Source organism: Epinephelus moara, chromosome 13, assembly GCF_006386435.1.
Source record: "Epinephelus moara isolate mb chromosome 13, YSFRI_EMoa_1.0, whole genome shotgun sequence".
Classification (NCBI taxonomy): Eukaryota; Metazoa; Chordata; class Actinopteri; order Perciformes; family Serranidae; genus Epinephelus; species Epinephelus moara.
This window is the reverse complement of record NC_065518.1, coordinates 15,490,827-15,511,326: the sequence shown is the minus strand read 5'-3', so window position 1 is coordinate 15,511,326 and position 20,500 is coordinate 15,490,827. Positions and strand designations below refer to the sequence as shown.

Here is a 20,500-nt window from a genome sequence, read left to right as displayed (position 1 = left end):
AGGAGGGGGGGTTGGTGTAGGGATTGAATTGCAATCTGAAATAACCCAGCAGCAGCCTCCAGCTTGACTAAAGCATTTTGTTTTTGTTTGAATCTTGTCTTTTTAGGTTACCTTCTCACCAGGCAAGAAGGACAAGCCGGCTCCCCGGAGAAGCCGCTGTCAGATCTGGGTCGCTTATCCTACCTGGCATATTGGAAAAGTGTCATACTGGAGTACCTTTATAAGCACCCAGATAAACACATCAGTGTTAAAGGAATAAGCAGGGCCACTGGGATGTGTCCACACGACATCGCCGCTACTCTCCAGCAGCTCGGCATGATTGACAGACAGGATGGCAGGTCAGTTTCCGAGCCGCAGTCTCCTTCAGCCCGCACTGCCGCTTCTGTATGCTGTCTGACTTATCCAGGCCAGCGGGTATTTTTAACAGCGTATCCATTAATGCAGCTGAATATTGACAGAAGTAAGTCAGGTTAAGCACCCCCAAGGACACGGAGCACCTGCTGTCCCAAAGAGCTCGTCTTTGTGCTCGCATTTAACCACACATCACCTTCTGTCTACCTTCTGTCTAGCGCTCCACTCTTTTGTTGACATGGGCTTTTCTCGCTGTGACTTAGGATTGTGTTGATCAGAAGAGAGCGATTGATTCAGAGGCACATGGAGAGCCTGAGGGCTAACCCACGTCGGAATGAGGTAGACCCCGACAGCCTGAGATGGACACCTTCCACGACTCCCAACGCTGTCCTGTCTGAGGAGGAGAGGGAGGCAGAGATGGATGTAAGCTTCCTCGTTCATCAGGAGACACTTGTTATTTGTTTACACTTGCCCGCAATGCTGTTATTGGATGTTTGTTTGATTAGCTGGAGAGTTCAAATAGAGGCCATTAATGGGGAAAGCATTATCACTGTCAGCAGGCATCTAATGTTGTGCAAAATTGCCCTAAATCAGTTCACTACATAATTGATAGTGCTGAATATTCCATGAAATGCAATCTTTCCACGGTTGCTTAACGGGGAACATTTCCTCCATGACGGGCAGACATCCAATCGGGACGCTGCTCTTATTATCAGGAGGAACCTGCAGTGATTCATTTGTCATGATGTTAATTCCAATCTCTTGTTTTCCCATTAGCCTCATTGCTCAGATGTTGGAGCCGTGCGTGCGCCTTTCCCAGAGATAATGCGTCTTGTCTGTTTAATTACCAGGCTGAGCGGCTGAAGGAGCAGGCCAGTTGCTGGGAGAAGGAGGAGAGAGAGGGCTTCATGATGACTCACGGCAGTAGGCAACCTCTCACGAAGGTCCACTGCAAGGTTCCGTACAGGACCTACGAACGTCGCCCCGCGCTGTCATGGACCAGGCGCATCCAGCAGTCGCAGGAAGTGAGCGATGACGAAGCCGATGATGACGACAACGACGATGATGATGACTCCGATGGCTCACCACCCATCCTAACAAAAGCCCATGCGATGCTTGCAGCCAAGAGAAAGGTGACTTTTATTGTTTGTTGATGTGAATCACCTCTTTTGCATCACCACAAGTCAGCTGTTTCCCCCTGCTGGGATTATCTCATTGATAATCTGGAGTTTTATTCCAGAACAAAGTGGAATTGAATGTATATCATTAGATATTTTCCTTCATTAGAGGCTGTGTTGTGTACTCTGGTGAGATGGAAAGGTTTGATAAATATTCATGAATTCAGTGGAGGGTTCAGTGGCTTCCTCCTGTCATCTGGAGCCTCCCTGTGTGCCTGCAGCTGTAGATAATAGATTGTGTTTTCACTGCTGGTGTCGAGACTGTGCAGGCTAAACCTTGTACTATTGTCAATGGTCATGGTTAATTTACTGCCCTCCTCTGTGCTTCTCACATCTGTTCTGTCTATATGGCACTGCCCCCTTGTGCTGGAGATAATATTACAGCCGGCTGCATGATGTCAGGGAGACCTTTTCAACAAAAACAGTATGGAAACCAGGAAAGAACGACGTTGGCTGTTTGAGTTTATTTAGTGCATTAGTTACAGTATTGATTTCACATTCCTCTTGCGAAGGATTTCGGAGAGGAAAGCGGTTAAGTCGTAGGCAGCCGGTGGGAAACAACTGGAGAATGTAAAGTATAGACTGTGGTTTCTGCTTACTCTGCCCATCTCATTTGTGGTTTTCCACACCAGGCTGCATCGCTCAAACATTTAGTCTCACAGTGTGGTTTCAACATTTTACATTTAGCACAAAAGCCTGAATGAATTTCTGCTATTTCCTCATGGAGGTCATCCACCTAGTGCCCTTGTTTTCAGTCTCTACAAAACCGCTCTGATGGGGCTTTTTATTCTGTTTTCATTGGCTCTCCCTTTGTTTGTCTTGCAGAGAACCATTGTACTCAAGAAGAGAGGGCGTAAAAGAAAGAGAATAAACAGCAGTGTAACAACAGAAACCATCTCGGAGACGACAGAGGTGCTGAACGAGCCGTTCGACAACTCCGAAGACGAGCGTCCTATGCCCCTGCTGGAGCGCACCTGCAGAGTGGGCGAGATGGAGGAAGAAGAAGAGGAGGAGGAGGAACAGGAGGACAAGACACCAATTACACCAATGAAACGGCGGAGAGGTCGCCCAAGGCTGGAGAAAAATGCACAGAAAGACAATCTTGAACACTGGAATGAAGGTATTTGCATCTTGACTGTCGTAGAATTACTCTGTACTAAATTATCTCTCATAATTGTTTTATAACAGATTGTTTTATCTCTCTGGCAGAACAGTAAAGTGTATTTTTATTTCTGATCTGTAGGAGCTGACGTCCTCTCTAAGAGACCCAGCAGACCCCGTCCAGTGAAACGGAAGAAAGGCTGGCCCAAAGGAGTGAAACGCGGCCCTCCCAAATGGCGGCTTAAGAACGAACGAAAGATGGGCTTCAAGCTCAACCTCTACACACCCCCTGAAACCCCAATGGAGGCAGAGCAGCACCATATTCACACTGAAGAAGCGAAAGAGGAACCAGACCAGGATATTGTCAGCGCGGATGAGGGCAGCAAAGCAGGCAGAGGCCCAGCAAGTCCAGATATAACACAAGAGAGGCTTCTCTCTGAGCCCCCGAGTCCTGTTGACCACGGCTCACAGAAGTCAAGCTCCCCTGAAGGATCGCCTGTGGCTTCTCCGGTGTGCTCGCCTGCCGCCTCACCGGGCGCCATGTCTCCCAGGCCTGAGGACAGAGGGGATTCCCCAGAACCACCTGAAGACGAACAGCAAGAGAGTGAACACGGGCAGGACTCCCCAGCCAAAGATGTGGAACACAGTGCAGCGGGTGTTGAATCACTAGAGAATGAAAATGCAGAGGAGGAGGAGGAGGAGCAGAGAACTCAAGTAGAGGATCAGGATGCAGATGATGAAGATGATAGTCACAGCAAGACAGCCGAACCTGAGAGCAGCAAGGAGGAGTTGGAAGAGAGCTCAAAAGAAGTACCTGAATGCACCCCACCTTTTTTAGATCCAAAAGAAGACAATGACTCCGAGTTGAGTCAGCAGGTTTCTACAGTGCCGTGTAGTGAAGAGGAACCAGCTACCGCTGCAGAAAGCATCCAGGAGGCAGTGACAGAAACGACAGTAGCAACACCACCACCGGAAGCAGTAACAGTCGCTTCAGTAGCAGCTGTAGACTCTGATAATCCTGTAGACTCTGAGTCAGAGGAAGAGAGCACGTCCAGTCCTTGTCCGGATCACCCACCTCCTCAGCCTGCCGAGAGGCCACCGCTCAGTCCCGTGCTGAGGGAGGATCCCCCAGTCTGCACAGAGATTGACTCAGAGACAGCCCAAGCTGTTCAGTCACTGACGCAGGAGACTGAGAGGGAGAATGTTTTCCAGGACTGTGTGGAGAGCCAGGAACCCTGCAGGACCCTGCAGACTTATGCCCACGTGGCCCAGAGCCCCCAGCTCACCTCGCTGGATGACTGCCCCCAGTCAGACCACAGCAGTCCCCTTTCCTCTGCGCAGTCCCATCCCAGCCAGTCAGTACGCTCCGTTAACAGCCCGGCGGTCTCCATCCTGGAGAGCGGCTACACTCAGATCAGCCCTGACCACAGTGCCATCTCAGTGCCCTCGCTCCACAACATGGAGACCAGCCCCATGATGGATGTGCCGTCGGTGTCGGATCACTCACAGCAGGTGGTGGACAGTGGCTTCAGCGATCTGGGCAGCATCGAGAGCACCACCGAGAACTACGAGAACCCCAGCAGCTACGACTCCACCATGGGGGGCAGCATCTGTGGGGCAGGCCCCTCCCAGAACAGCTGCTCCTACGGCAGCATCCCCCCCAGCGGCCTGGCCCAGAGCAGCTGTGCCGTGAGCCAGCAAATGGCTGCCGTCAACCCCGGCAGCTGCGGGATGATTCAGCAGAACAGCCTGAGCTCGCCGCCGCACTGCAACGTCAAATCGCCGCAGGGCTGCGTGGTGGTAGAGAGGCCTCCCAGCAACAGCCAGCATAGCCAGCACAGTCAACACAGCCAGCGCAGCCAACACAGTCAACACAACTCCCACAGCAGGCACGGCCCACACAATCAGCACAGCCAACACAATCAGCATGGTCCACACAATCAGCTAAGCCAGCACAGTCAACACAATCCCCACAACCAGCATAGTCACCACCACAATCACCACCTGCAGCACAATCAGCTCAGCCAGCACAATCAGCACGCTCAGCATAGCCTTCACAATCAACACAGTCAGCACAGCCAGCAGCAGCCCATGGCACAATGTGCCATACCCACCAACTTCACCACCACCATGCAGCTGGCAGACATTCCTGAATCTGGCAACCCAAATTTCGCCCTCTATGAGAGGATCAACCACCAGGGGGAGTACGGCAGTGGGCACTACTCTCAGTCGTCTGGCCTCAGTCTGGCCAAACTGCAGCAGTTCACCAACACGTTCATAGACCACCCTCACTCGCTGCCTTTCAACCACTCGGCCTCACACCCCATCACATCTTATGCAAACACCCCCTCGCTGTCATCTCAGCACTCCAGCCTGGTCTCCTTGTCCCAGACCCCGCATCGAGTCTCCAACCCACAGGTGCAGGCCACCATGACTCCGCCCCCGAATCTCAGCTCCCCACCACCCATGATGCTGCAGCGCAACATGGGCATCCCGCCATCGCAGCGGATCCAGCCCCAAATGGCCTCCAAGAGTCACATCTCTGCACGCTCCAAATCCGCCCCGCTGTCACACCACCAGCAGCAGATGTATGCCCGGCCGCCGCAGACTGTGGCCATGCAGGCGCCATCCAGGACGCTGGCCGCCATGCCGCGCATGAACATGAGCGTGAACATCATGCCGGCACCAGCCTACAATGTCAACTCCATGAACATGCCCTCCCTCAACGCCATGAATGGCTACAGCATGAGCCAGCCCATGATGAACAGCGGCTACCATGGCAACCATGCCTATATGAACCAGTCACCCCAGTACTCTATGCAGATGGGCATGATGGGAACACAGCCATACCCCCAGCAGCCCATGCAGGCTCCACCACATGGCAACATGGTGTACACTCCAGCTGGTCACCATGGTTACATGAACACAGGCATGTCCAAGCAGTCCCTGAAAGGGCCTTTCATCAGGCGGTAACTCTCCGCAGGACTGAGCTGGTCCTTCTCACGTGCATTTTGCTGTTTGAAGATGCACTGATCTGGCCTTTTTTCCCTTTTCTTTTTTTGGTGTCTTTTTCTTATTGTTTATTACTTAAAAACCAGCAGCAGCACTTGGAAAGAATGCAAAAATTTTCATCAGTGAGTAAACTTTGAAGCTAATGTTAAAAAGTATTTTTGTTTCTCCAGATGGGAAGCCTTACATCATTATGATGAAAATCTATTTAATTAGTGTTAGTGTCTCTGATGTGTCTTTAGAGCAGGCGGGTTCAGAGCTCAGCGGTAGAGATTTCATCAGTGGTCTTGCAGTCGTGTAGCAGCCTCAAATGAAGCCATTTAATGTGCCTGCTACAAGTGGAGTTAGTGGCTGTTTGAACCTGTTCAGTGTACCTGTCTAACAGTGCTGACAATTAGTTTGTACTATACTCATGCCTTTGTATATTTAAATTATTGTACTTATTTTGTAAAGTGACAACTAGCATGCTTCAGTCTCTGTTAGTGACAGTGCATTGAGTAGTACTGTACAAGTGTTGTGCTTAATAGCAAGCCATTTTAAAGATATCTGGCCTTTATTAGGTTTCCCTCCACAGGGAGAAAGATGAAACTATATTTTGTTAATTCTAATAATGTAAAAAAAAATGTAAACTTAGTCCTGTTTTCTGTTCGGTTTGAGAGGTTTTATTGCTATGTATGTATAATTCTGAAGTCTTTTTGTAACAGATCTCCTTGAGGCAGCTTTCTGTTTAATAAAGCAGACTGATTTCTGTCAAAATAACAAAGCATATCTCAGTGTTTGTACCCTGAAAATTCTAAAACATTTCAAAATGTCCAGAAGTGTGGCAGAATTTAAAAAGAACTAAATGATTATAACGATGAATAACAATAAAGAAAATATAAATTTAGTCCAAAGTTGATATTTTACATAATGCCTTTAAAGCTACGTTTTCATTCCATCTGTAGATTTGTTTTCTATCTTTATAAAATGTTGGATTTATATTTTACCGAAGTGTAGAAGAATAGAGCCTGTGAATAGACCAAACTAAGCTAATGGATTGCATGTAAAACGCAACTTGTACTTGTGTTTTTGTTTATATTGCTCTTTTGTAGCCTTTGTACCTGTACAGAGTTGCTGGTAAGAACAGGGGGGAAATACCTGGCTATGTGCACAAAAATCGGACAGAATGACATTCTTGTATTTATGACTTTTCTCCTTTTGTCAGTCACTTAAAATGCTGTACATTTTAGCATAAGAATAAATTATGATTGACCATGTACTTGATTGTTCTCCTTTAATTTGAAACGTTTACTAGCCCGAGGCGTGACACAGAATGAGAATGCAGTGATAGATTTTGAATTCGTGGTGATTCAGGCAGCTTTTCTTTTTCTGCGGGACAGCATTTTAATATAAAAATAAGTTTTTTTGAAAAAGGGGGAGACTTGGACTTGAGATTGAGACTTGATTTACTTGAAAAAAAAACTTGGTTAATACAAGTTAAAAAGGAAAATGTTCAAATGCTGTGTAATTTTCATGGACAGCACTCAGAGACCGGCAGACTTGAACCTGGATTCCTTAAGATTACATAGGGTTGACTTGGACTTTTCTTCAATGACTTAATACTTGACTTTTCATAAATTACTTGAGACTCCAAGTGACCTGACAAGGATATGTTTCACCTGACTTGAAACTTGACTTAATATAAATTACTTAAAACTCGACTTGGACTTATCTCAAATTACTTGAGACTTTAATTGGACTTGTTTTGATTGACTTAAGACTTGCTGTTATAGACCTGGCACTTGACTAGGACTTGTATCGAATGACTTGGGGTTGGACTTGGATTTGTCACAAATTACTTGAGACTCCAGCTGGACTTGTCTCAAATGACTTTTGACCTGACATCGATTTTTTTCAAATGACTTAGATCTTGACTTTTCATAAATTACTTGAGACTCAACTTGGACTTGTCTTGAATTACTTCAAAACTAAATTGGACTTGTCTTAAATGACTCGATGCTTGCTGTGATAGACCTTGCACTTGACAAGGACTTGTATTGAATTACTCTGGTTGGACTTGGACTTGTCACAAATTACTTGAGACTTCACTTTGACTTGGCTCAAGTGACTTGAATCTTTTCATAAATTGCTTGAGACCTGACTTGGACTTGTCTTGAATTACTTGAGGACTAAATTTGACATGTTTTGAACAACTTGAGGGTTGTTGTGATAGATCTGGCACTTGACTAGGATTTGGGATTTAACTTGGACATGGCTTAAATTCCTTTCAGTTGTTTCAAATTACTTGAGACTTGGCTTAAGATTTGCTCTTATATACTTGAGGCTTGACTTTGACTTGTCCTGAATGACTTGAGATTTAACTTGAACTCGTCTCAAATAATTTGTTACTTAAGTTGGACTTGTCTCAAATTACTTATGACTTGGCTAGAGATTTGCTCTGATGTACTTAAGTTTTGACGACTTGTCCTGAGCGACTTGTGATTTAACTTGAACTTGTCCCAAATTACTTTTTACTTGGACTTGTGTCAAATTACTTCAGACTTGACTTGAGATTAGCTTGACATACTTGAGAATTAGACTTGTCCTGAATAACTTTTCATGTGACTTAGACTTGAATGACCAGAGATTTTTATTAGTCCGACATGACTTCAAACTTGACTAGAACTTGTCTCAAATCTCTTGAAACCCAACTTGGACTCGTCTCCATAGACTCGAGGTTCAACTAGTCCTTGCAGTGCTAACATCAGCTGTCCTCTGTCGAGTCTTCCCCTCTCCCCAGGAGCTGCATGTCCAGCTCTCTCAGCTGTTTCAGGAAGCCCCAGTTGGGGATGATCCTCCTGCGTTTCTTCACGTGCTCGATGGCGTCGACCACCGTCATGTGCTCACAGATCATGAGGTAGGCGAGGAAAAGCGTGGCGGACCGACTTCTCCCCATCACACAGTGCACCAGCAGTTTATCTGTACATACATGAATCATACAGTCAGGCAATAGCAGTGCACATTGCTTCTTATTTTTGTCAATTTAAAGGGTCAGTTCACCCAAATCACGTTTCATTTCTCTACTTGTGGTGTGAACCATGCAGAAAGTTTCAGTTTAGAAATATCCATCAGTGAGATTTCTGCCATATCTGCATGGACAATCCACAACGGTCGCTCTGAACAGTCCCTGTGAAACTATTGACAGCAGTCCGAGCACAATTCATAGAAACCAGCATTCAGAAACCTGAAATCTTGCAATTTGGTTATTTAGACTTGTGACGTGACTCGGACTTGATGAGATTTACACTGACAGACACAGACTTACACAGACTTGATACTTAACTTGGATTTGTTTCAGATTACATAGGGTTGACTTGGACTTGTCCTCAATGACTTGAAATGTGACTTGAGACTTGAGTTTTCGTAGATTACTTAAGACTCGACTTGGACTTGTCCTCAATGACTTGAAATGTGACTTGAGTTTTCGTAGATTACTTAAGACTCGACTTGGACTTGTCTCAGATTACATTAGACCTAAACTGGATTTACACTAGATTTAAAACTTAAATCTATTACTTCAGATTTGACTTGGTATTGTCCCAAATTACTTTTGACCTGACATGAATTTGTTTCAAATTACTTTAAACTTGACTTGAGGCTTGAGTTTTCATACATTACTTGAGACCTGACCTGGACTTGTCTAAAATTACATTAGACCTAAATTGGACTTGTATAGATTACTTGGGATATGACTTGGACTTATCCCAAATTACTTTTGACCTGACATGAAGTTTCAAATAACTTGAAACTTGACCTGAGACTTGACTCTTTATTAATTACTTTAGACTCGACTTGGACTTATCTAAAATGGCATTAGACCTAAATTGGACTTGTATAGATTACTTAGGATTTGACTTGGACTTGGCACAAATTGTTTCGAGACTCCACCTGGACTTGTCCCAAATTACTTTTGACCTGACATGGATTTGTTTCAAATGACTTGAAACTTGTCTTGAGACTTGACTTTTCATAAATTACCTTAGACTCAACTTGGACTTGTCCTGAATTACTTGGACCTAAATTGTACTTGTCTCCTTGCACACATGCTCACTCACTATCTCTAGGTGCCATTGTCGGAGTCTGTCAATTGAGTCATCAGCTGATTCACAATCAGCCAATAGCACGGCGGCACACCTTCTCTGTCAGCCTATCAGCTCCTCATTTTGGTTCTTTCTCTGCTGTAGTTCTTTCTTGCTGCAGTCATGCATGCCCTCCACCTCCCCACCACCACCTAGTCTTTACAGGTTCATCAGCCTCATCTGCCTCAGCAGCCTCAGAGTCATCAGCCACCACCACCAATGTCTGGACTCCATGGGGGAATTTATTCTGCTGCTGCTCAGATGTCCCTCGATCACAAAATAAGACTTCTGTTCAATCTTAATCCGTGAAATCATCTGCTAATCTGTACACATATTCTGTATGAAATATTATCTTTTCTTCATTTTTCTGTCTCCTGATTGAGCTAATCTCTGTGATGTGGCTGAAATGACCCTTTAACTTTTACTCTACGTGTCGTCTTACTCAGGGGATTGCTCAGCGTTTTCTCTATGAACCGGGAAGCAGAGAAGAAATACTGGCTGAGGTCAAATGTTGTGACATCTTCTGCTACCACTCCGTAGTAGACGATGTCCATGTCTCTGTAGTAACCAGCTCCAGTGTCCACGCTGTTCCACGTCCCCTCTGCTGCATTCAAGATGTGCGTAATCCCCAAGCTCCTCAGCTTATACTTGTCCCTCGCAGTGTCCCTGCAAGGAGTCGGTGTGAATATTATTTTAATCCTCCGTTATTTTATCCAGTTTATTACTTTAACACATTTTTACTCACTCGTCCCCGATGTAGACATTAGGCCAGACCTCGTTGACATGAGTGTAAGCCACACTCCCACGGTTTAGGATTTTCTCCAGCTCATAGCCCCCAGGTGTGACATATTCATCCACTGGACTGGATTCCTCCGCTGCCTTTCTAACATTTATCTTGGTGCCAGTCTTTGACTTGTGAGAAGCCATTTTCTCACTGTGGCTTCCTTTCACACATGATTTATTAGCTTAAGGGGGAAAAGAAATACCACACTTGCTTTTTTTTCTCCCTTCCACTTTTCTCCCTCTGCAATCGTGACAAAATACAGTTTTGTTTTTCACATGCATCTCCACAGTGCCACTCACCAAGAGACTGAGGTCCTCCGTTTTCCTGCTAGGAAATTTTGTTTTCATCATTCTGGCAGCTTGTTGTGAAGCAGTCCTTAAAGGCAGAACATGGTAAGGTTTAATTCTGGCAGGCTCAAGCGAGGGCACAGATTGTATAACCGCTCTGTGACGGGCATCAAATGCTGAGGATATTTTTAGGGCTGTGATGTGGCGGGCCCTGACCTTAGCTGCCACGTTCCCTGCCTGTGGGGAAAACTTCCACCCAGCCAGTCGCAGCCATCCACTTCTAAACACACAACTTTAATCTCTCACTGCTGGCAGGAAGCTGTGCTAACCCAAACTTTGCACTTGCCAAAGGATACCCAAATTCACTGGAGTGAACAGGGCACTCTGAGCCGTGTGAGCGACTCCTTGAAATTGTGTCAGTCTCTTTTAGCCTTTCTGCATATCTTCAGACGCTGGGAGAGAACGTGTAAGCGCTGCCTCACAACACCCGTTAAGGATGTTCTGCATTTTCTGGAGCCTCTCAGGGCCAAAAGAGAACTGAAATGTGTCAGACTGTTAGACAGATGAGGTTTTTACAGGATGGCACATGTCTTTGATTCCCCGTTATATGATATGCATGGTCCATTCAGTGATCTAAATGCGAGCCCCCAAAGTGAGAGTGTGATGATGACTGTATTGCAGAATGGCTGGATGAAGCTGCTAACATGTCAGACAGAGTTTTCACACCATCAGACTCCTTTATTTTTCCCTCATATCTTCATACTCTGCCATCATTCATTCTGACAGTGAAATCATTAAACCTGTGATATCCAATTCCTTTTATTTTGACAGCATCTCTCCGTCTCTCTCTCTCTTTCCCTCAGCGTGCTCTGGAGAGCATCTCTTATTAAGATGGCTTCAGCGTTTCATCTCTTTTCAAAGTCTGACCTGAATCTGTATACACACTCAGAACCATGCTGGCATATTTTTATCATCTTGTATCAAGCCTCTTTAGACATCACAGTTTTAACTGTACGACGCTGGATTGCAGCAGTTAAGACGCAGTATTTTGAGAAATGTGAATATATAAGTGGAGCATTGTTTATTTATAGGAGTACACTGTCTTTGTGTTGTTCAAGAACAGCAGGGGGTTTTGGCAGTTGTGCTACATTTGTTTTAATGGCCTCTGTGATACTGACTGTGCTATGTGTGACCACAGCTGCGTTTCTGTATGTTTCAGCCCCTTAACTACAACTCATGTATACTTTACATTTCTGCTGACTGTTTTCAAATGCATGCTCTACACATTTATTTGATGCATTTTTCCTGACATTGCAAACAGACAGTGGTTTCAAATCTGTCTGTACAATATGAGAACCAGTCCACAGCAGATTTGGCTTTATCATTTTTTCATGTGAAGTCTTTGGAGACAAGTCCAAGTCAAGACACAAGCATAGACTGTATAAGATAATAGACATAGCCACAATGACGTCACCCATTTGTTTGTGGGCTCCCATTTTGAAATCTCAAGTCTGATTTTTTTTGTAGCCAAAAGTGACCATATTTGGACAAGACGGTGGAGCTAACCTTAACACTAGCTGTTAGCTTGGTTAGCACGGTGTATTTACAGTCTGTGGTTAACAGTGACAATGCTAATGCTAATATTTGCTATCAAAAACAGGCTTAAAGCCATTAAAAGAAAATCCACTTACCAGAAAAACTGAACATCTGACTCCTTCAAGGGTGTTTCAGTACAACCAAATGTTGAGCACAACTGTTTTAGGCAACTGAAAAACATTACAATTAACTTTCATGAACTGAAATAGTGATAGTGATAGCTATAGCTAGTGAACTGTCAACAAATAGAACCCATCTCTCACTGGAAGCAGCCCACCCTGCCCTTTTAAGCCTTAATAACATTTGAATAGGTGGGTTACACAAAAATTCAAATCCTGTACAGTTGTCATAAATGGGGAAATTACCAACATCAACCACAACTGTTTTTTGTACCAGGCTGTAAACATGGTTATGTTGTAAAGTTGGGCACATTAACATTGGTGTCTTTGGGGATTGAGTCACTTCTGGAGCCAGCCTCAAGTGGCCATTAGAGGAACTGCAGTTTTTGGCACTTTAGCATTGGCTTCACTTTTCAGCCCCAGAGGCTGCTGCTTGGTTTAAAGACAAAACAAAAATGAGGCACTGCCTCTGCCATGTTTTTTGAGAATACATTATCACCAATTATATCGTGATACTCAAGTGTGTGCATATTTTCTTACATCGCTGCTATTATTATCAGGCTGTAAACATGTTTGCTTTTGCTCCAAAGTATTTTAACATGGGGGTCTTTTGGAGTCAGCTCCAAGTGGCCATTAGAGGTACTGCAGTTTTTGGCACCTTAGCGTTGGCTTCATTTTTCAGCCTTGGAGGTTGCCGCTTGGTCACAGAAAATCTCAGAACCCCTCAGCTATCAATATAGCCTTTGGGGGGAATGGCCAATATTTTGGGGTTTGCGGGTGCAGCCAGTAGTTACCCAGATAAGACTTCCTCCTTCGTGCGCTTTTCATTGTCTAACGCCCAATTAGCAACTTGAACAGATATCTGCATATGAATTCAGATAAACTAATGAAAGCTCACTAGTGATCATCTTGCAGTGACATCACACCAGCAGAGATACAGCGATCTGTGACAGTTGAGATAAGCATTTCTCCTCCATCCTTTTTACTCTTGTTTTATCATGTTGCTCTTCCCCTGTGTATCCTGTCTGTCCCTCCATCTGTCTGTGAGTGCATCTGTGTGTCTGCAGGGTGTGGCTGGCAGGTCTACTCCCTCTGCTTGTTCCCGCCTCCTCTCCTGCTCACACCTGCTGCCCATCATGCAAGCAAGACACCTGCTAACTGGTTTTATTGTAGGACACCAAACACAAGACACCAATAGAAGGACAAATTTTCAACTCGATACAAATGACAAAATCTACTGCTATTTTGGTAAGTCTCAAAGCAGATAAAGCTTTTGAATTTGAACTTTCTGTATCTAGTATTAGAGCGGTTTTGGATTCAACAAAGACTCGATTTTTGCATTTAAACTATGTATCAAAATCCTACTGCTAGATTAAAAAATGCTTTCTGGGCCACAGGGGATTTTTTGCTGCAATACCTCAAATGGCCACTGGGAAAAACTGCTACACGGCTTAGCAGCTTTCCTGGGCTTCTGGTCACAACTAGTAAGAAAAATCTAAATCTCTATCAAACGGTAGCTGATGGGTTCTGAGATTAAGTTTCAGCCAGTGAGTTCCAGTTCATTTGCTCTCCACATAGACTGTTTACCTGCCACTCAAACATGTCAGTCAGTACTATTCGGACTACTAACGGAAACCAGAGCACTTCTGATACCAGATTCTTGTCCCGTTGCCTTTAGTTTCTGCATTCACATGCAAATATCTGTTTATAGAGATGAAGTCAGAAGTAAATTGACTTTAGTCCAGGTCAACTCACATGTCATTTGAGATGAGTCCAAGTCACACCTGGACCCATCTAACCCTAACAACACAGGTGATGGCCGGGTGGACCAACGACTCACATGTGACCTCAACGACTCTGTAAGGGTTCACACCCACACAGAGTACAAAGCCTGCAACTCCGCACCAGTCCGTTAGAACTGAAGAAGCCTCTTGGATGAGGTGAAATGTCTTTAAGACACTCAAGCAAGTCCAGTTGCCTACGATATAGCACTTAAGAATACCATGACCTGGATGGCTGAGAATCTTCACCAACATGTGGTTCAAGACTAGTTCAAGTCATCTGAGAGAAGTCAAACTAGTAATCTGAGACAAGTCCATGTAAAGTCTCAAGTCAATATTATTTGTACAGCACATTTCATATACAGGTAAACTCAAGGTGTTTTACAGTAAAATATAAAGGTCTTCAAAAGCAAATTTCAAATCAAATGAAGCTCTGAATGTTGAAAATACCACCGCATTTGAACATTTCCTCTTCAAAGCTGTTTCAATCTGAGATGAATTTGTTTCAAGGACAGCCATGAAAATAATCACCAGTCCTGGTACTCCTCATTTTTCTTTTGTGAATCTCAAGTTTTGAGTCGACGGCGCTCTTCTCTTCAGCAGGCTCTTGTAACTTGCTTGAGTCATGCCTGCATGTACTTGTCAGTTACAATATTTTTAGGAGGTGATACAGTGTGAGACCTTTCAAGTGAATCTGCGCTTAAACTGCACTGTACTGCAGTGACCTTCCAAATTCTCTCCACAGTGCTCTATTTCTTCACTCCTTGATGTTGTGTTGTTTCCTCTGCAGGGCCAAGGAAGAGTCCAACCGACAGAGCTGATTCAGAAATCCAACATTTGGAAGAATGTTTCTGTGTCTGCGAATGGCCTCCACAGCCTCAACCAGGGTAAGTCTTTCTTTGATCATGAGGAAGGCCAGTGCTAAAGTCGCTGAGCGGCTGATTCCTCGTGCACAGTGGACGAGCACTTTACCTAAACAGACAAGAAACAGAGTCATTTAAAATGTCAGGATGCTTACTGCAGCTAAATTGCTAGATAATCAGAATGTAACTAATTGGAAAGGACATTTTACTTTTGTTTTTATATTTCATTCCTCATGTCAGAGTGTAACACGACAGTGGTTTAATATTTTCAATATAACAAAGTTGGGATGAAGACTGTACAGGCATAAAAAAGAGAAAAATCTGATGTTGCAAAACTCAAGCGTCAGGTTTCTCCATTCATAACTTTTTTAAAATTGATTTTTTTCATGGATTTTGGTGCTAAATGTAAAAACTAGATTTTCTTAGATGAAAAAGCAGATCTTTATTGACATAAAATAAATTAAAGTAATAAAAAATGTCTGGATGAAAACAAAGTTTGAGTTTCTGGAGTTGCCAATCACCTCAGTTGGCCACAAACTCCCTTTTAAACCCTGCAACACAAACTTATTTTAGACTTTTTTGGAGAAGGAGATCTTTCATGTACACGTTGTCCAGCAGCAGTTGAGTTTTATTATTGATATCTATATACTCCCTCTGGCATTTAAAGGGATAGCTTTTTGAAGTGGGGTAGAATGAGGTACTGATACATGATCAGTGTATCACCTGCAGTAGATGGCAGTCGGCACGCCTCCAGTTTGGAGAAGCAGGCAGGAGTACCACCACCACAGAAGCTCAGCAATACACAGCTGTGGATGGGGGTTTGCAGCAAACATATTTTAGCCACCTGAAAATGGACTACCTAAAAAGAAATTAATATCAGTTTAAGTGTACGCTATATTTAGAATATTCTCTGTAGAAACTGGAGGCCCAGAGAGAGTAGAAGCTAACTGTGAACTGTAAATGCATGCTCACAGACCCAGAGAGCTGCTGCTGCCATTAGTGGGACTTTGTTAAAACAAAACATCAGGATCATTCTGAATCAGAGAATCCCAGCACTTCACACTTTGCCTGTTTGGTAAATTGTTACATTTATTTGAAGGTAGGTGTAATTTTTTCTGATTGTTGGGTACAGCAGTGCTCTTTAGCAAGTGTCTCTCTTGCTTATATGGCACTGGTTTTACAATCAGTTTGCTTTATTTCCCTTTCCTGTCTTTCTTTCTTTTCTTTTTTAGAACCCTGATTTTTTTTGTTTCTTGGGGAAAGAAATAAGCAGCATAAGCAGTCACTCACTTGGCTGTAGCTGAGTTTAGAGATGAATCCTAGTGCAGGGGCGGACTAAACCGTTTTGCGCCTCTAAGGGGAGACGGGCCTCACAGAGAGCTTCCACTACTTTTTTTAAACAAGGTTCAGTCTTTCAACTGATTTATTCAGCCAGTTTAAATATACATATGGCACCATTTTTGCATGCACCATCTTAGAAATCTTTACAAAAGTGAAGTTTCATTTCAGTCTGATCACAAACAACAGCTGACCTGCAGCGTAATACAGTGCCCGGCAAAGCTGCACTTTTGAGTAGGAATATGGAAGTTGTGAGGTTGAGAAATATAGGAAAGGGCTGCCTGCCAGCAAGGTGAAAATTTCCTCAATATAGTGTCCACTTAAACTGATATTGATTGTTTTAGGTGGGCCTTTTTGTGGGTGGCTAAAATCCATTTTGTTGCTGCCCTCGTCCACAGCGGTACATAGCTTAGCTTCTGGGGCAGTACTCCTGCCTGCTTCTCCAAACTGGGGGTACCAACTGCTATCTACTGTTGGTAACACACTGACCATGGATCAGTACCTCACACAGTCCCACTGTCCCACACAAAAAATCCGAAACATCCCTTTAATATATAAAAACAATATCTGCCTTTTTGGGTCATAATTTTTCAGATTTAGTTAAAATTATAATCAGATTTTCAGCCTGACGATGCATCTTGTCACATTTTTATACCACAGTATTTTGTGCTATTATATACAGTATTATTACACCCTATACCAATGTGTCTTTTGTTTTCTCTGGATCTAATGGGCTCAAACGGTACCTTTCTGACTCAGAGCACCATGAATGAAATCAGCCGTCTCAGTGAAGAATGGGCTCAAGTCAAAGTCTTTACAGTCTGGTGCCTCTACTCCATGATACTGTATGTTGGTGTCTTTGTAGAAATGTGGCCCAGTGTCAATGTGCTGGGGGCCATCTGCAGCATTCACCACATGAGTTATTCCCAGATCCACTAACAGGGTTTTATGCTGAGCTGTAGCCCTGTGAACGACACAAGAGATGATACAACAAGTGAAGCCTTTAGCGGTTTCTCTCGCCTGTGGCCAGCTCTGCGAGCGTATGTTTGCAAATGCATCACTGGTGACTCAAATGTACAGATTTTATATTTGTCCCATGAGCTGGCCAAATACAGGACTTGTTTGCAGCAACAGTTTCACAATCAGATCACCATATTGCAGCGGGGTCCCGAAGTGAGAATGTCACTTACGCGTCTCCGATGTAGAGGTTGGGCCAAACCTCGTTGACAGCTCCAGTGGGGCGTCTGTTCTTCAGCAGAAGGCTGAGCAGATCGCAGGTGGGCGGTGTCTGATACTCTGGCTCCTCCTCTGGGCTCATGTCTGCATCTTTCACTCCAGTGTCGCTGTATAATTATCACAAAATATATTCAGCTCAACACTTAGATAACAGTTTGATACTTTTCCCAAAGACTTGATGTTCCTGGATGGAAGATTTGAGAAGTTACTGCTGCTAGTTTTTCTTCTTCCTGTTGGCATTTGGAAAGGAAGCAGGGTAAACTCTAACCTTATTCGTACAGCTCGCTCTGTTTGCCATCTGAGCTGAGTATCAGTGTTGTTTAGAGGCTGAGCCCCGCTGGAACGAGACAGCTGAAGATGCCAGAGTCTGGGCAGGAGCAATGTGGACTATTTATTCCTCAGATGACTGTGACAGAAGCCAGGCTGCTTGTGTTGTGACAACTTTAACTACAGAACCACAGCAGTGATTACAGTTGTAATAGTGTTAGTGATGGAAAGCATGCTAAGGAAGCTGTAGTGATGAACAACACAGTTTTATTTGCACTTTTATCCCCATTTCTGTGCTGGACTATTAATTCAATGCCTTAATTCATTGTCACTTTTTATCTTATACCTGTACTGGGCATTTTTAACAGTTTTATTTGTTTTTAGGGACTGTCATTGTTTCAGTGTTTGTTTTTACTGCTATTGTCTGTTTTCATACTAGTTTTATTGCTGAGGGTTTTTTTTAGTGTTCCACGTTTGTTTTCAGTGCTATTGTTCTGTTGTGATGATATTTATTCTGTATTTTCCACCTGAGTTCTCTGAGAAAAGCTCTCTCATTCTGCCCTGCACAATGAATGTATGGTGAAATGACAATAAAGCTGTATTGAATTCAATTGAGTTCTTTTCATTGTACTGAATCACTGGCACCTGTTCATTAAATAGATTTGTTTAAAAGATTTGTTCATCAGTGCTTTAACGCAGCTCCGACTCCCACTCATGCAACTGAAACACGGCTGAACATTCAGTTCAGCTCGCTAACTAGTGAGCTGAGAATGTAGAATTCAGTTGGATAAAGATAACGTTTGCAAACTGAAAGCTTACGTCCTGCTGTGTTATGAACAACACAGATTTTTACGACACCTAATTATTAAACAAAATATTTGGTACTACCTCCCACTTCAAGATATCAAGACATGAGAGGGAAGGAGAGGGTGAGAGGTTCAGTCACGGCTCACGTTCACTGTGTGGTACACTAAGTAAACCAATCACCTCACAGTGAAAGAATCAGAAAGAGTCTCAGACTCAGATCACTTACTGGCGTAGACATGGATGCTTGCCTCTTGCCTCTTTGTCTGCTTCGCTAAATTTGTACTAAATTTAGACTCTTATGTCTATTTTGCATGTTTTGGAGATGCTTTTTGTGATTGGCTTGTGGGTGCGAGTCACTCATCTAGATGAGGCAATCAACTCACAAATCTGTAAACTCTCCGTCTGCCACTTAGCTAGCTGCTAGTTAGCCAAGTCGAGGTTTTAATATGTAAACATTAGTAAACATTGGGGAAAAGATGGACAGGATATGAGCACCAGCTGAACTAGCATCCTGCTAACCATTGGACAGGCATTGGAATTAAACCGAATGACATCCGTGCCACATCGGTTTCCAACAGGATATCAGAACTGTGATATCCTCTGATTCAGGGAAACTTGCCTAAATACAGGAAAGCGCTGTTCAACCAGGAGGCTCTTTTTCTATTTGCCGATCTGACAGAGTAGAGGACTCTGGCGAGAGAGAGAATATAGTAGTATAGTAATATCTAGCATACAGAAAAAAAGTGGTATCAGTCTTCTCATCTCCGTAAGAAAGCTAATGACCGTATTTCCAAAAATGTTGAACTATTCTTTAAATGGCTTCTCTTTCACAGGGACTTAAAGGTTGTAGATGTGACATTCAGAGCAGTAATATAGCATGGTGTCCTGATCAGGGAATAAAGTTACCTTCCCTCTGTGTGTTGTGATCCAAGCTTCTTTGTGGTCTGTTTTAGTAGCATTGTAGGCCACGCGTGCATGTTAAAACTGACATCAAAGAACTAGTGGCAAAAAAAGCCGACTGCATCAGCCAATAAATTAAAATTGAACAGACTGCAAAGACTACAGCCGATGGCCAACTTATGTTTTGCACCTGCATGACAGGACAGATTCAAGGCACTAGTTAGCCAGTTAGCACACCAGTTAGCAAAACCCAATGTTGACAGGACAAAGGATATTTATTGTGTGCTGTTGAAGAATAACGCAAAAAATTACACACTGTTTCTGTTAAAGAGCTCTATGGCTAAAGAAAAATAATTTTATCTTATGTAACAAGTTTGCTTTGATCTCACGTCGTCTTGATTTTAGCTGTTTGTTTACTTTCCTCACTTCGATTTCTCTTCTCATGCACTGTCTGCCTATCATTAGACATTAGACAAGTGCAACAGATACTCACGGACAGCCCAGCATTGACTGACAGCCAACCATCAGCTTGGTGTGTCAGGGCCTTTTAGTGCATATGAGTCCCTGCGTGTGCATCCCACCTGCTAGCTAATCGCCACCACTTAACGCTGATATCAGGAAGGTGTTGGAATGGAAGCATAGCCCTGCCTCTGGCTCCCCTTAGGTTAACAATGTTAGCTCTTTCAGCACTGTTGCCATTGTTAGCACTGTGCATTGAATTAGCACCGTTAGCTCCTGGCCACCATCTCAGCCAAAACTATTTCA

At 43.8% G+C, this 20,500-nt stretch overlaps 3 protein-coding genes across 6 annotated transcripts in view; 1 reads left to right on the top strand and 2 right to left on the bottom strand.

Annotated features, from left to right (window-relative positions):
* kat6b (K(lysine) acetyltransferase 6B) overlaps window positions 1–6,895 on the top strand; it is a 28,431-nt gene extending 21,536 nt beyond the window's left edge. For all 4 annotated transcript variants that reach the window (XM_050059539.1, XM_050059538.1, XM_050059541.1 and 1 more), the window contains exons 13-17: window positions 107–338; window positions 615–774; window positions 1,203–1,484; window positions 2,355–2,649; window positions 2,773–6,895. In XM_050059539.1, the coding sequence (XP_049915496.1) occupies window positions 107–338; window positions 615–774; window positions 1,203–1,484; window positions 2,355–2,649; window positions 2,773–5,603 (3,800 nt within the window). In that variant the 3' untranslated portion in view covers window positions 5,604–6,895. The remainder of the gene's footprint in view (window positions 1–106; window positions 339–614; window positions 775–1,202; window positions 1,485–2,354; window positions 2,650–2,772) is intronic.
* A 1,355-nt stretch (window positions 6,896–8,250) lies between these two features.
* On the bottom strand, window positions 8,251–11,101 carry LOC126399519 (dual specificity phosphatase 29-like). Its single transcript, XM_050059542.1, has 5 exons — window positions 11,045–11,101; window positions 10,841–10,916; window positions 10,503–10,722; window positions 10,200–10,423; window positions 8,251–8,597 (listed from the first exon to the last, which is right to left on the bottom strand). Exons 3-5 carry the CDS (start codon window positions 10,682–10,684, stop codon window positions 8,383–8,385), a joined length of 621 nt encoding a protein of 206 aa, XP_049915499.1. The 5' UTR covers window positions 10,685–10,722; window positions 10,841–10,916; window positions 11,045–11,101; the 3' UTR covers window positions 8,251–8,382.
* A 3,121-nt stretch (window positions 11,102–14,222) lies between these two features.
* LOC126399521 (dual specificity phosphatase 29-like) lies at window positions 14,223–18,577 on the bottom strand. Its single transcript, XM_050059543.1, has 4 exons — window positions 18,030–18,577; window positions 17,716–17,868; window positions 17,272–17,489; window positions 14,223–15,296 (listed from the first exon to the last, which is right to left on the bottom strand). Exons 2-4 carry the CDS (start codon window positions 17,841–17,843, stop codon window positions 15,082–15,084), a joined length of 561 nt encoding a protein of 186 aa, XP_049915500.1. The 5' UTR covers window positions 17,844–17,868; window positions 18,030–18,577; the 3' UTR covers window positions 14,223–15,081.
* Window positions 18,578–20,500: the final 1,923 nt, after the last annotated feature.

Excerpts from the sequence above, each read along its gene's own strand:
- LOC126399519 (XM_050059542.1), bottom strand. The coding sequence starts at position 10,684 with ATGGCTTCTCACAAGTCAAAGACTGGCACCAAGATAAATGTTAGAAAG. Across the intron at positions 10,424-10,502 it reads AATGTCTACATCGGGGACGA|GGACACTGCGAGGGACAAGT; the intron begins GTGAGTAAAAAT and ends GACTCCTTGCAG. Across the intron at positions 8,598-10,199 it reads AACGCTGAGCAATCCCCTGA|ATAAACTGCTGGTGCACTGT; the intron begins GTAAGACGACAC and ends ATGTATGTACAG.
- LOC126399521 (XM_050059543.1), bottom strand. The coding sequence starts at position 17,843 with ATGAGCCCAGAGGAGGAGCCAGAGTATCAGACACCGCCCACCTGCGAT. Across the intron at positions 17,490-17,715 it reads AACCTCTACATCGGAGACGC|GGCTACAGCTCAGCATAAAA; the intron begins GTAAGTGACATT and ends TGTCGTTCACAG. Across the intron at positions 15,297-17,271 it reads TGGTGCTCTGAGTCAGAAAG|GTAAAGTGCTCGTCCACTGT; the intron begins GTACCGTTTGAG and ends TTGTCTGTTTAG.